This window comes from Echinops telfairi, unplaced genomic scaffold, assembly GCF_000313985.2.
Source record: "Echinops telfairi isolate 266 unplaced genomic scaffold, ASM31398v2 ScPeMD7_5;HRSCAF=22, whole genome shotgun sequence".
Taxonomy (NCBI): Eukaryota; Metazoa; Chordata; class Mammalia; order Afrosoricida; family Tenrecidae; genus Echinops; species Echinops telfairi.
Genome location: NW_022103901.1, coordinates 30,236,930 through 30,250,855, shown reverse-complemented (window position 1 = coordinate 30,250,855; position 13,926 = coordinate 30,236,930). Strand labels below are relative to the sequence as shown.

The following is a 13,926-nucleotide window of genomic DNA, read 5'->3' as shown; positions in this document are numbered from 1 at the left end:
GTCAACACCCCCTTTTTTAATGAGATTTGTACTGTGATTCAGGTGGGAGGGGTTACCTTTCAGATGGTTAGCTCTGCATTGGGCGGTTCAAACCCCCACCCCCATCTCAGGCTCAGTCCTACCCATCTGCATCCCCTCCTGGCCTTGTCCCAGGCTCTGCGACACTGTGATGCACCCCCTCTCTTCTGGGCCGGGGGTGGAGGGGAGGTCTCTGACAGTGGTCCTGTGCCCGGCAGGAGGACGCGGAGCAGCTCTACAAGAAGTGCAGGCGCTACGACCTCCTGAACAAGTTCTACCAGGCCTCTGGCCAGTGGCAGAAGGCCGTGGAGGTGGCCGAGCGGCAGGACCGCATCCACTTGCGCACCACCTATTACAACTACGCCAAGCACCAGGAGGCCAGCTCCGAGCGCAGCCTGGCCGTCAGCTAGTGAGCAGGCAGGAGGGAGGTGTGGGGTCCTGGGGGGGCATGGCACAGTCCCTTTGAGGTGCAGGGTGGGGTCCGGGCCCCGTAGGGAGCCCATGATGGGAGGAGGCACTGGGGTAAGCTTGAGGACAGTCCCCCTTCCTGAGTCCTGGAAAGAGGCTCGTCTTCCTCCAGGCCTGGAGTCAGCCGGTGTGTGCCAGCACCCTGGCAGGGCCCAACCTGCCACCAATGGGGCCCTCTTTACCCAGACCCCCCTGACCTGGGATGCACGTGCAGAGGCCCCCCGCCCCCACGCCCCAGCGCCGGCTCTCAGGGACTGAAACCTCTGTGTCCTCCAGCTATGAGAAGTCGGACACGCACCACTTCGAGGTGCCCCGGATGCTGTCGGAGGACCTGCAGTCCCTGGAGCTCTACATCAACAGGATGCGCGACAAGTGGGTGGGGGGCGAGCGGGTGGGGTCTGCCGCGGAGGAGGGGGCAGGAGGCGGGGCAAGGGGGTGAGGTGGGGGGCCGGGCTGAGCCGAGCGGCCCGCAGGATGCTGTGGCGCTGGTGGGCGCAGTACCTGGAGAGCCAGGCCGAGATGGAGGCGGCGCTGCGCTACTACGAGCTGGCGCAGGACTACTTCTCGCTCGTGCGCATCCACTGCTTCCAGGGCAACACCCAGAAGGTGGGCGTGGGGGGCGGGGGCGGGGGCGCGCCCCGGGGGCGGGCCGACGGGCCTAGGGGGGCCCAGCCTATGCCACTTGCTGCCCACAGGCAGCGGAGATAGCCAGCGAAACCGGGAACTGGGCAGCGTCCTACCACGTGGCGCGGCAGTACGAGACCCAGGAGGAGGTCCGGCAGGCCGTGCACTTTTACACGCGCGCGCAGGCCTTCAACAACGCCATCCGCCTCTGCAAGGTGGGGCCTGGGCGCACGCTCTTCCCTGCGGGCGTGGGGGTGGGGGAGTCTATAGACGGGGCCTTCGGTTGACACCACCGTTGTGTGCGTCCCGGGGTCGCCGTGACAGCGCAGAGCAGGGGACCGCAAACACCAGATGTCCCTACTCAAGTCTAAAAGCTGATTCCGTGGGGCCCGCACCCTCAGAGGGCTAGGGGAGGGTCCTGTCCCCTCCCAGCCAGCCTCTGGTGGCCCCAGACGCCCTGGGCTGGTTGTCACTTCACTCCGTGTCCTGGCCACACCCACACTGCCCCCTGGACAACACAAAGGCCCCAGCAGTTAGGACTCATCCCCTCCCTGTTTCTGGTGTGTGTGTGTGTGTAGACACAGCCCAATGGGGCCAGCACCCATCACCAGGTGCCAGCCCCACTCTTAGCTCCAGAACCAGCCCAGCATGGTGAGCCTTCCCAGCAGGCATCTCCGTCCAGATTCGTGACTACAACAGTCTGATGTCCTGCTCACAGGCTGGCCCTCACCCCCACCTCCCCACCCCCCCTGCAGGAGAACGGCCTGGACGACCAGCTCATGAACCTAGCCCTCCTGAGCTCCCCAAAGGAAATGATCGAGGTGGCTCGCTTCTATGAGGAAAAGGGGGAGCAGATGGACCGGGCGGTCATGCTGTACCACAAGGTGGGCGCCGCCCTTCAGGGGGAACCGGGAGGGTGGGGACGCACGCAAGGTCCTGCAGGGACCACTCAGACCCGGTTGGCCCACAGGCTGGCTACTTCTCCAAGGCCCTGGAGCTGGCCTTCGCCACCCAGCAGTTCGTGGCCCTGCAGCTCATCGCTGAGGACCTGGACGAGAAGTCAGACCCTGAGCTGCTGGCCCGCTGCTCCGACTTCTTCACCGAGCACAGTCAGTATGAGAAGGCCGTGGAGCTGCTGCTGGCCGCCAAGAAGGTGCCAGGACCTGCCCCCCCCTCCCTCCAGCCGGCCCGCCCCCCCTCACACCATGCAGGACAGCTGCCCAGTCAATGCCCTTACCATCAGGGAAGCTGCCCCCTCCCTAGGTGGACTCCCTCTTTCCTGGGAGGGTGGGGCCATCAACCCCTGCAACCCAGCCCGCATCTGGGCCCCCACAGTACCATGAGGCCCTGCAGCTGTGCCTGGAGCAGAACATGACCATCACTGAGGAGATGGCTGAGAAGATGACCGTGGCCAAGGACTCGCCAGAGCTGTCGGAAGCGGCGCGGCGGGAGCTGCTGGAGCAGGTGGCCAACTGCTGCATGCGCCAGGGCAGCTACCACCTGGCCACCAAGAAGTACACACAGGCTGGCAACAAGCTGAAGGTGAGCGCCGCCAGGGGCCAGGCCTGCCTCGCGGTTGTCTGCCCATGCCGGGCACACCAGCTAGCACCTTCCGTTCCTCCTGCCCCACCAAGCTGGCACCCGCACCCCACCTCGCCCCACCCCAGCCAGTCCAAGGCCTTGTACTGACCACCCACGGTCCCTGCCCAGGCCATGAGGGCGCTGCTCAAGTCCGGGGACACAGAGAGGATCGTATTCTTCGCGGGCGTGTCCCGGCAGAAGGAGCTCTACGTCATGGCAGCCAACTACCTGCAGTCTCTGGACTGGCGCAAGGAGCCCGAGATCATGAAGAACATCATCAGCTTCTACACCAAGGGCCGGGCCCTGGACCTCCTGGCTGGCTTTTATGATGCCTGTGCCCAGGTGCCCACCCTCCCAGGGGACCGGGATGGAGGGGCTTCTGGGGGGCGTGCCACAGGGTCTGAGCGTCCCTTCCACGCAGGTGGAAATTGATGAGTACCAGAACTACGACAAAGCCCACGGCGCGCTGACCGAGGCCTACAAGTGCCTGTCCAAGGCCAAGGCCAAGAACCCCTTGGACCAGGAGGCCCAGCTGGCCCAGCTGCAGAGCAAGATGACACTGGTGAAGCGCTTCATCCAGGCACGCAGGTGCGCCCGGCCAGCAGCTTCCCAGCCTCCTAGGGGGGCCACTGGGGCGGGGGTACACGCTCTCTAGGTGAGCTTGTTCCAGAAACACTGATGCAATCTGGGAGAAAAGTGTGTCAGCTCTGGGCATCAGCAGGACCCGTCCCTGCTCAGGGACATACAGGGATGATGGTCCAAGCACCCCCAACCCTCCTTCCAGGCTCCGGCTCTGCTTAGCAGCCCATGTGAGGCTGTCTTTTCCCAGCCCTTTAGCCACCTTGCTGCGTCCAGGCCTGCCCCGCCCCATCCAGACCTCACCTGTCCCCCGACAGGTCTCCATCTCCCCAGCTCTGGGCTCAAAGCCCTGCTGGTTGTGCCTTAGGGTCCCTGGGCCCACAGGATGACCCACACACACACACACACCTGTCTCCTGGAAGCCACACCTCCAAGTCAGGAGACCCTTAGCTGGGCAGCACGCAGGGCTCAGGGTGAGGGCTCATGGAACCTCTGCCCACAGGACCTACGCTGAGGACACCACGGAGGCTGTGCGGCAGTGCGAGCTGCTGCTGGAGGAGCCGGGCCTGGAAAGCATCGTCCGCGTTGGGGACATCTTGGGTTTCCTGGTGGAGCACTTCCTGCAGCAGGGGGAGCACCAGGCGGTGAGACTGGGGCTGCCGGCAGGTCCTGGGGGTGCCACGGGCAAGCACCACCTGGGTTTGGGGGCTCTTACTTGTTTAGAAACTTTCTCATGCTGGGAGGGCATTTGCTGACAGATTTTTGTGGGGGACACAGGTTTGCAACCCACTTGCTAAGACAGCTGGGGGCTATATTGCTGGGTCACAGCTTTGTAAGAAATTGCGGGACTTTTTCAAAAGCGGTGGCATCATTGGCACGGCCACTGGCCGTATGTGCAGGTTCGTCACTTGGCCTCTTTGTAGGCACTTGGCATTGTCTGTGATTTCTGTTTCCGCCATGGTGAGGGGCCTGTAGTGGTTCTGATTTGCCCTTCCCAGGATAACCAAAGGGGCAGGGCATCTCAGCCTGTGTTTTGTTGACCAGCAAACATGAAGAGATCTTTGTGGATAATGACCCTTAGCCCCTTTGTCGACTTCAGAAATCTATCTATTCTCTGACCATAAAAGCCTTTCGCTCAACGCTTTGTTCTGCATATATCTAGACAAGCGGTTCTCAACCTGCGGGTCACAACCCTTTTGGGGGTCAAACGACCCTTTCACAGGGGTCGCCCAATTCATAACAGTAGCAAAATGACGGTGATGAGGTAGCAATGAAAATAATTCTATGGTTGGTGGGGGGATCACCACCACATGAGGAAACTGCATGAAAGGGCCGCGGCGTGAGGAAGCTAAATAGATTAACGCGTTTCTAGGTAGATGATGTGCACCAATCTTCTCACCGGCATCTTCGTAAGAGGCACTGGGCACCGAGGCTCAGCAGACACGCTCCCACCCGACTGCCACCGCAGTCGCAGCTTTCCTATGCCAGTTTGTCTTGGTCTTCCTTTTGGCTTGTGGGTCTTGCTGTCTTGAGCAAGGGTGCCCATTTTGCCTTTCACAGGACCTACTCTTGTGGGAGACAGACGGGGCTCCCTACTCCTGTGCAGAGTTAGTCTCGAAAGCCCACAGGGGCAGCTCTACCCTGTCCTAGGGCTGCCGAGTCGGCGCCGATCGGCTGGCAGTGAACTTGGTTGTTTGGTCGGCTCCCCTCAGCGTGTCATTTCCACCTCGCCGTCCGCGCTCTCGCCATCCTCGTACCTGCCTCTACCTTCTTGCCATTGGCCACGAGGTTTGGCTTCTTTCCCTGGCGTCTCTGCTAATTTCAGCATCCGAGTCGACTCTGGTTCAGTGGACGAGTTTATTTTCGGTACCTTTCCCTGCTTCGTGGCATCACTGTCGCCTGGGACAGAGGTACTCAACCAAACTTTTCAACTCGATGGGGTGGAGCCTGCACCTCCTGTAGCTCCCCCTCTGCTCCTTCTCCCCATTACTTACCACCATTCTGTATGCCACTGTGCCCTGCCACCCCACCCACCCCTAACTAGGGCACATTTTGTCGTCGTTTTCAAAGCTCTTGGGCATTTCCTTACAGGCGAATTGATTCCCATCTGTTCATTTGCCCGACCCCTTGGGCACAGCTCTCACTGCTACTCTAGTCTGCCCCGCCAGTTCTGACGTCCGGCCTCACCGGCAGGGTTCTGTGACTGGTCCTTTCTCTGCTGTGGATCAAGTTTTCCTGTTCTTCGGCCCAGTCACTTGTCGGCACACCCTGGACACTGTGACTCACCCACTGTAGAGCCTCTGGACCCTGCGATGCTTCCCTGCTGAGCACGGCGCTCCTCTGCTGTTCTCTGTTCTCGTGGCCAGGCGCCTTCAGGTCGGCCCGGTTCAGCGGCTGACGGGCAAACCTGCCTCACACGGGTTCTTCTGTTTGAGCCCGTGGGTGCGTCCACCGGGTGGAGGGCCTTCCTCTTTTCCACTGCCAAGCCCGCCGTCTTTCTCCAGGGACTGGGCTCTCCTGGTGACATTTCCAAAGCACAGGAGACCAAGTCCCACCATCCTTGCCTCTAAGACACGTTCTGCTTGGACTGCTCGTTCTTCGGCAACACAATCCCACTGCCTCAGTCCCTCCTCATTCACCGTTTGTGTCAGTCGGAAATCAGTGTCACACCAACCCTTGCCCTGGCGCACAGTGGACAGCTGCCCAGCGAGATCCCTGCTCACCACCTTGTGTTTTTGCCCTTCTTCTTGGGTCTCTCCTGCCACCACGTGGCTAGCACCTGGCTAACCACGTATCTGGGCAGAATCTGCGCTAGACATCGGCGCTGCCCCCTTCTACAGTCTTCTCTCATGCTCAGACTACGGCCCTCAAAGCCAGCAGTTTAGGGTTCCCATGTGACTTCTCACTGCTCAGGATACACCTGTCCTAACAAAGTGGAAACTGTCCCAAATCCCCTTCTTCTGAATGTGGACGGCCCCTCCCCCCAGCCCTGCAGCTTAGAGGTGTTGCCCCTTGAAGAGGTCACTGCCACAAGGTCCTCCTTGGTCCTGGCAGTCACGTGTCTGTGCATAGCAGCAGACATCCACCCCACCCTCTCCCCTCCAAGGACCCTCTCACCAGCCCTGCCAAAACCCAGGGGCCTGCAGCAGGTCTCCACCCGCCAGCTGAGCACCCCGCCCCGGCCCTCTTGTGAAGCCAGTGGGGGTGACCCCAGGGACCAGCGTTCTCTCCCTGTGCACCCGTTAATGGCAGATTAGGGTTAGACATGTTGCTGGGTGAATGTTAGTCTCGCTGGGCTGCTGCTTCCAAAATGCAATTCCAGGGAACGTGGCTATAAAGAGCTTTTCCTCCCAGCCTGAGATCAGAAGATACTCTTCCAGGTCCCTACACACCTCCCCCCACCCCGGGCCCTTTCTCTTGTGATAAAAACAAAATTGGACCAGACACCCAGGCTGCACCTATGGGATTCAAACACAACCGTGACACACTGAGGAAGTACCAGCATGCATTCTCTTCTGGGTAGGGGGGTCCTATCTCCCTGGCTCACACACACATAGCCAATCCCCAACCCCCTTCTCAGAGCATTACTGGCAGAGGTCTGGACAGGCTTGTGGCTTTACAAAGTGCTTTTGGTGACCAGCCTTCCTTCTGGAAATGTCTTCTGTGACCTATTTACAAAACAGCCTGGGTGCTAAGGGACCTAGGGATGAGGCCCTGCCTGCCCTCTTGACCCAGCCGCTTATCCTGGTCCTGTCTCATTTCCTGCCCTGATCCATGTCCCACATATTCCTGAATTCCTTCTGCAGGCTGCCCCCAACACAGCTCCCCCTTAGCAGTTATTCTCCCACCAAGAGTGCTTCTACCAGGGAAAGGGAGGAAACAGAGGGTGCTCACCACGGGAGGGGCTGGGCCAGGGCTGGATTTTGCTAGTGAGGGGTGGGGGTGGTGCCAGTTTATGCAAATAGCGGTAGACTAATTAGGGAAAAGGGCAGGAAGAGCATCAGAGTCATTGGGTTGTTGAAGCTCCAGCTGGCAACGTTTGGTTGGGTGTCTTTGCCACATGCCGACAGTAATGAATCGGGCGTCAATTGGTCCCTGCATTGGCTCAGATGATGATGAAGTTGGGAGAGGGCTTACAGGCTTCTTCACCGCCCTAACCCACCCATCCCCAAGCCTGTGACCACCCTTCACTAGGGCACCTCCACCCCGCCTCGGGACTCTTCAGGGGTACAGCAGGGTGTGTCTGAGACCCTCTTCCAGAAGGACGAGGTCAGTGTGTGCTCATGCAGGAGGGGCAGGTTGGTCTATGAGGCTCAGCTCTGTACACAGTCCTCCGTGGCATGTCTAAGTCCCAGCCCTTGAGCTCCGTGGTTGGAGCTCTCGGCTGCAAACCCACCAGCTGCTCCCGGGGGAAAGCTAGTGTGCAATGACGGGGAGATGCATCTGAATGAGGGTCCCTGAGACCAGGAGTTCTTCAGGGGCTCTGGAGCCCCTCACGATTGACCCCCATCTTCACCTTGCACTCCTGGCTCTAGTCTAGCTCTCACGGTCAGAACAGTAACTTCGATTTTGTCATCTCTAGATACACAGACTCTACCTCGGGATGAAGAGCCACTAGGTGTGCTGGGCACATCCTGAGGGGACAGCAGTGCCCTAGGGGGGCAGCCTGATGTTCCACACCTGCTTGGTGTGTCTCCTAGGCAGGAATGCATGCCCCCAGGTGTCGGTATGGGCCCCAGGTGTCAGCACAGCGCACAGGCGCCAGCCTGTCCTTGCAGCTGCGTGTGGCCCGGCAGACCTGGGTGGTACAACCCTGGGTTATCTTCAGAGAGCACAGCGAGTCAGGCCTCCTGACCATACTGCTGCCCTGTCTGATGCAGGCCTACAAGTACCTGGAGGAGATGCGCAAGAGGCTGCCAGCGGCCAACCTGCCCTACTACGTGAGCCAGCGCACTGCGGATGCTGTGCACCAGGGCCTAGGCCTCCCCCTGACCCGCCTGGGCCCTGGCTGTGTCGCCCACAGCAGTGCCGAGGACCACGGGGAGGATGAGGTGGTGGAAGAGGTGGACAACGACTCCTGACCACCCCTTCCAGGACCTGTGGTCGGGAGCGGCAAACACCTGACCTGATGGGCAGACACACGCTTTCACCACACGCTCGTCTTGGATATGGACACAGGGCGGGGCCCAGGGGCTTTCCCTCCCCCCCACCCCGACCCAGCTAGAGATATAGGGCATTCTAGGTCATCCACCCAGGGCTTCCACCCTCAGGCCTTGGTGGGAAGGTGCCCACCTGGGAGCTGGCTTTACTTTCCCATGACATTATCTGAGCTGCAGGGCCTGAGAAGCTTCTAGAACTTGAACCAGTGGCACAGCTGAAAAGCATAGCTGTTCTGATCACTGTCACCCAGGTGCCAGGACAGCTGTGGGTTCCCAAGGGCCCTCCTTCCACCCTCGGCCACCACCATAAAACCACTTTTCTACGACTGCAATAAAGTATATTTTGTCCAAGGCTGTGTGCCACCCCTTCCCTGGCTCTTAAGGCTCCCCAGGCGGAACTAGGGCCAGCCCAGCCAAGCGGCCTGAGCCCAGAAACCTGGGGGGGGAGCTCCTGTGACCAACACCTCCCTTGCAGAGTCCAGTGGGCAAGGGCGGGTGGAACATGGGCCCACGAGGGGTGTGGGACTGGGCAGCAGTGCCCCCTTGTGGATCCTCTGGGTTCCTGCCCAGCCCTGATCTAAGCGGCAGTGCCCAGGTACGCAAGGTAGGCAGGCTCTGGCTACCACTGGGTTCCTGCAGGTCTTGAGCCTACCACTCGGCTGGCTGGGCAGGCACTAGGTCAGCTCTGTCCAGGGCTGAGGCTAACCCAGGTCAGCAGCCAGGGTTTGGCGGCCTCCGCAAGCCGGGGTCCCACAGGCTGTCCCAGCGAGGGGCTAGGGCGGACGAGGGAGCAGCGGGTCCCTGAGCTTCTCAGTGAGCAGCAGCGCCCGAACGGCCAGTGCCCTGCAGTCCCCGTCAGGGTCCTCCTCAGCCACATCTGCCGGGCAAAGGAGTGGGCAGGCCTGTTGGGCACAGCAGAGTAGGACAGTCTGCAGACACCCCTCCAGAGCCCAGCCTACCCCAGGGTGTTCCCTGGGAGCCCAGGCAGGAGCCAACACAGAGCTACAACCTGGGACCACCATGAGGAAAGCTCCCTGCCACTACCGAGGGAAGCGCTGGGGACCCTCCCCCTGATAAACCAACCTCCTCCACTCCAATCCACATCCAGGGCCCCTCCACACCCCAGTGCCTCCTATAACTGCTACCAAGGTTTCCAAGGACCACCCCTCGCATCAGCAGAACCAAGCGCCCTGGTCAAGGGGTCCAGACACCCCCCACTGCCCTCTGGGGGCCGCGTGCACGCCTCACCGGCCAGCCAAGCCCGGGCCTCCAGAAGCTCTTCCAGCAGTTCCTCCAGCAGCCGCTCAGCGGGCACGCTCAGCAGGACAGACGCCATGGCGGACAACAGGCCCTGGCGCACATAGCTGGGGGGGGAGGGCCAGGTGTGAGGCAGTGCTCCCCCAGCTGCCCGCCAGGTGCAGCCCCACCCTTAGACCCCAGAGACAACTCACGTGTCGGTATGGAAGCGCAGGGCCCACACAAAACCCAGCAGTGCCTTGGCCATGGGCACAGCCACCTGGGGACAGTGGGCAGGACGTGGGAACGTGAGGACATGGGACAAACCAGAGCATCCTGCCCAGCCCCACGCCCTGGGGGACACAGGTGACAGAGGCGGGTCTCCCACTCACGGTGGTGTTCACAGCCAAGTACATCAGGGACCCCAGGGTGCGGGTCAGCTGGCCCAGGACCAAGTGGTCATTGCCCAGAAGGTCGAAGGTCACCAGAGGCCTACAGCATAGAAGCCAGTGGTGGGCACATAGGGCTAGTTCACTTGTGGAAGCCCGTAGCACAACCCCCAGCTGTGGGAGCCCATGGCCCCAGCCCCCCACCTATTGTAGCCCATGGCCCACACTCAGAGCCCCCACCTGTCAAAGCGCTGGATGAGTGGGAAGAAGAAGCAGCCGGCCACGGCGCAGAACTCGTTGGGGCCGCATGCTGGGGGTGGCTTGAAGGGGCACTGTCGAGACGAAACACTTTCTGAGGACAAGCCGCCGCCGCCGTCATGATCCCACAGCAGGCTGGTGCCTCAGGGGTGGGGAGTGGAGGACGGACGTGCCTGCAGGTGAGCTGTCTGGCCCACCCCCACTGTGACAGCCCACTGTCCTGTCCCTCGAACAGCAGCCCACCTGGGAGAGGCGCCGGGTCTTGCTCCTGACTCGCTCCTCCACCACTGCCCGCCAGTCAGCAGGTGGCTCTCCACTGGGTGGGGAGGCGGGTAGGGTTCGCGTGCCTTGGCCAGCAGGTACTGCGGGGGACTGCAGGGATGCTGTGCTGCTGCGCCCCGGCCGAGACAGCTCCTGGGCAGCCAGAGTCAGGACCTGCAGGAGAGACGGGCAGCTCCACTGTCCTCCACGTTCTGGGTCACATACACGCACTGAGGCTGAGACCGGAAATGGAGGTGGGGCTGGGCGGGCCTGGCCCTCTCCAACTGTGCCTACTGGTTGGCCCTAGAGGGGGCAGGCAGATGCCTCCCCTGGACCAGGCTCCTGCTGCCCATCTCCCCAGGGCCACGACCACTCCTGGGAACCCACAGTAGAGGAGCAAAGTCAGGTGGTGGCTCCTGGTGACAGATGGGCAGCTAGCCTAGTGTCCCACAGTCCCAGGACGGGGTCTCAGGAGCTGGGGCTCCTGGGGCCAGGCTTCCCACCTGCATGCAGGCCTCACACAAGACTGCCTTGAACCTGTGGCGATGAAAGCCCCTGGCTCTTAGACCTTAGGGCTACAGCTAGGGGGCAGGAGTGAGCCCCTGTAGACGCGGGCACTTGGCACAGCAGAAGAGAGACCTGGTGACCCACATCAGGGATCCCCAGGGGGCACAGTGCCGTCCTGCCACAGCGCTCACTCATGGGGGGGGGGGGGCAGCCAAGAACCAAGGCCAGCTGACTTGCCCTGCACGATGACCTGGCCCCACACCCAGGTGCAGGTGCGCCCTGCTCACCTCCAGGATGTCCAGGCGCTGGCGCAGGCTGTAGTTCAGGGCGTAGAACTGCGCCGCCAGGTACTCTGCCACCTGCACCAGCACACGGCAGGCTGTCGGCCCGGCCCAGGCAGGACAGCAGGCCCTCACCCACCCACCAGCACACAGCACTCACCCTGGCTGGGTCTGTGACAGTGACGGTGACCAGGGCTCCTCTGCGCAGCCCTTCGAAGCCTACCACGCATGTTTTCTCTTCCAGGTGCAGCAGCACCTGGGCCAACTCCACGCTCACCTACACAAAGCAGCCTGCTCAGGGCCCCCCTGCCCCGCTGGTGGTGCTCCCAGAGGGAGTGGCCCCTTCTTAAGATCCCAGCTGCCATCACTTCCATGCCTCACCCACACCAGAACCCTCCTGACCTGTGGGGCACCTGCTCACCTCCCTGGTGGCTGCAGGACTGCGGTAGACCAGGCCTTCGAGTGCCCGCAGCGCTGCCTCCCAGCGCTCCCAGTCCTCTGAGGTCCGCAGGGCTGTGCAGAACCACAGGCGCCAACTGCCTCAGGACAGGGCAGGGCAAGGAGTGGGGGGGGAGGGGGAGGGAGGGAAGGAGCCAGGACACCCCACCCCTAGGCTCAGAACCCACTCGCTCAGAACCCAGCTTCCAGCCTTGGTCGGCCAGGGGAGGGGTGAGCAAGGGAAGGGTGGGGTGCACACAGCCAGGTCACCTTCCAGGCAATCCCGAATATACACAGGTGCCTTGCTGCTCCTTAGCTCCTTGTCCCCTGACATGTCGTAGGGGACAAACTCATCGTCACTGTGAAAGAGACCAAGGACACAGGTGATCCCTGAGCAAGATCAGCAGAGCGGGGGACGGGGGGGACAGAGGGATGGGAGGTCATCTGGGGAGATCCCAGAGGGCAGGGGAAGAGCGACACGCACCTGTCTAGGTCGGAGTCTGATCTCTCAGGCTGCACAGGGGACGTGCCCGTGTCCCCGCTCTCATTGCCAGAGGTTTCTGTGGCAACTGACTCAGCAGACAGGCTTTGGGGAGACACAGGGCAGGGCGCCCATCAAGAACCCTCTGCGGTTCTGTCAACCCCACCAGGCGCCCAGGCAGCACCTCCCCCACCCCACGTCATGGCAGAGGTGCCTTGCAGAAGCAAGCACGTGCCCTAGCCCAGAAGAACCTCACCCCGATGCGGCGGGACCACCGTCAACTGGCTGGGGAGCCACCAAGGCCAGCAGCTCTCGGGTCAGCTCGTCTTCCTCGTACTGGGCGTGCATAGAGAGGCGATCAGCCCAAGGAGCAGGGCCCGTGCGCTCGTCCCGCAGATGCATTTGTGACCCGGGAGGGCACGCGGACACGTGAGTGAGCTTCCCCAAGACAAAGACTGCGCCCCAAGGGAGCAGAGCACCTGGGCCCAGGCTGACCAAGCCCATGCACAGACCACGTGGGCCAGCTGGGGGAAGGAAGGATGAGGCCTGCCCACTGTGGCCCAGGGCCTGGTGCTGTGCATCAGTGGGAAGGCAGGCCAGGCTGTCCATGCCAGGGGGTGGGCAGCTAACTTGCTTGTTTCAGAGCCCAGCCCAGACATATCCAGGCAGGCATACCTCGTCCCCAACCCCATAGGTATCTGCTCCATGGGGTCCCAGCCCAGGAACCCCACCAGGCTGTGGGGGCCCTCAAACCTACCACCTAAACCTGCCTTTCAATTTCAGCACTGAGCCCTGTACCAGCTTGCAGGTCTGCTGCAGGCCTGGGAGCAGCCTTACCTGGAACTTGAGGGGCGGGCCCTCGGGGTGTAGGCGGGCACTGAGGACCTCGGCCACCACCATGCCCAAGCGACGCACAGGCGTCAGGCTGCTGTCCAGGTGGCTCTGCACCCCTGCCATCATGCTGGTCAGCAACACTGGAAGCATCAGGTGGCCCTAAAGCTCAACACATCCCCAAGGACCCCTCTGGTATGGCCCCAAGCCCAGGTGCCCCCAGGCCGATGGCTCACCTTCGTGGCTGTCCTGCAGCTCCGTCTCCTGCAGGTGTGCCAGGCACACAAGGATGGCCTTGCCCACGTGGTGCTGCTGGGGCAGGGGCACGTGCTTCACGGCGCTGCTGCTGCCCCACGTCTCCAGGAGCTCCTTCAGCACCTGTCAGGCCAGCCCTGACCTGTCAGCACCAGTGTCCCCTTCTCCTGTTCCCGCCCCTGCCCCTCACAGTGATGTTCATGACAGCAAACCTGCAGGAGGAGAGGGCGCCGCTGGCTGTCTGATGCCAGGTAGCCCAGGAGGCTCTGCAGCATGGGTGTCTGCAACAAAGTCAGGGCTCTGTGTGAGGCAGGCGCTGCGGCCGGCCGGGGTCTCCAGGGAACCTCTGCTCCAGGCACAGGGGACAGAGCGTGGCCCTGTGAAGAAGACTCCACCCACCCAATCAGTGCTCACGGGCTGGGCCTTCCAAGGGGCCCACAATGCCCCTACACCTCTTCTCCCCACACATTCCCATAGCATTGCCATGTTCTCAGTCCACCGCCCCCATGTTCACAGCCCCCAGTTCTCACAGGTCTCCTCACACCCTCAGAGCGCCGCTG

The 13,926-nt window shown here is 61.9% G+C and overlaps 2 protein-coding genes across 3 annotated transcripts in view; one reads left to right on the top strand and one right to left on the bottom strand.

Moving 5' to 3' along the window:
* Positions 1-8,781, top strand: part of IFT140 (intraflagellar transport 140) — a 52,192-nt gene extending 43,411 nt beyond the window's left edge. Inside the window, exons 20-31 of the mRNA XM_004706140.2 lie at positions 111-166; positions 237-427; positions 763-858; positions 960-1,092; positions 1,182-1,325; positions 1,866-1,994; positions 2,081-2,263; positions 2,446-2,652; positions 2,821-3,033; positions 3,113-3,279; positions 3,773-3,914; positions 8,151-8,781. Of these exons, the coding sequence (XP_004706197.1) occupies positions 111-166; positions 237-427; positions 763-858; positions 960-1,092; positions 1,182-1,325; positions 1,866-1,994; positions 2,081-2,263; positions 2,446-2,652; positions 2,821-3,033; positions 3,113-3,279; positions 3,773-3,914; positions 8,151-8,351 (1,862 nt within the window). The 3' untranslated portion in view covers positions 8,352-8,781. The remainder of the gene's footprint in view (positions 1-110; positions 167-236; positions 428-762; positions 859-959; positions 1,093-1,181; positions 1,326-1,865; positions 1,995-2,080; positions 2,264-2,445; positions 2,653-2,820; positions 3,034-3,112; positions 3,280-3,772; positions 3,915-8,150) is intronic.
* Positions 8,751-13,926, bottom strand: part of TELO2 (telomere maintenance 2) — an 8,619-nt gene continuing 3,443 nt past the window's right edge. The window contains exons 6-20 of one of the 2 annotated variants that reach the window (XM_045283976.1): positions 13,579-13,647; positions 13,348-13,489; positions 13,118-13,254; positions 12,537-12,616; positions 12,284-12,385; positions 12,070-12,158; positions 11,783-11,874; positions 11,522-11,638; positions 11,368-11,439; positions 10,556-10,747; positions 10,295-10,386; positions 10,058-10,157; positions 9,881-9,945; positions 9,678-9,793; positions 8,751-9,306 (exon numbers count right to left, since the gene is read on the bottom strand). In XM_045283976.1, coding sequence (XP_045139911.1) covers positions 9,203-9,306; positions 9,678-9,793; positions 9,881-9,945; positions 10,058-10,157; positions 10,295-10,386; positions 10,556-10,747; positions 11,368-11,439; positions 11,522-11,638; positions 11,783-11,874; positions 12,070-12,158; positions 12,284-12,385; positions 12,537-12,616; positions 13,118-13,254; positions 13,348-13,489; positions 13,579-13,647 — 1,569 coding nt within the window. In that variant the 3' untranslated portion in view covers positions 8,751-9,202. Of the gene's footprint in view, positions 9,332-9,677; positions 9,794-9,880; positions 9,946-10,057; positions 10,158-10,294; positions 10,387-10,555; positions 10,748-11,367; positions 11,440-11,521; positions 11,639-11,782; positions 11,875-12,069; positions 12,159-12,283; positions 12,386-12,536; positions 12,617-13,117; positions 13,255-13,347; positions 13,490-13,578; positions 13,648-13,926 lie in introns of both variants that reach the window. The other variant, XM_045283979.1, reaches the window with a different exon arrangement.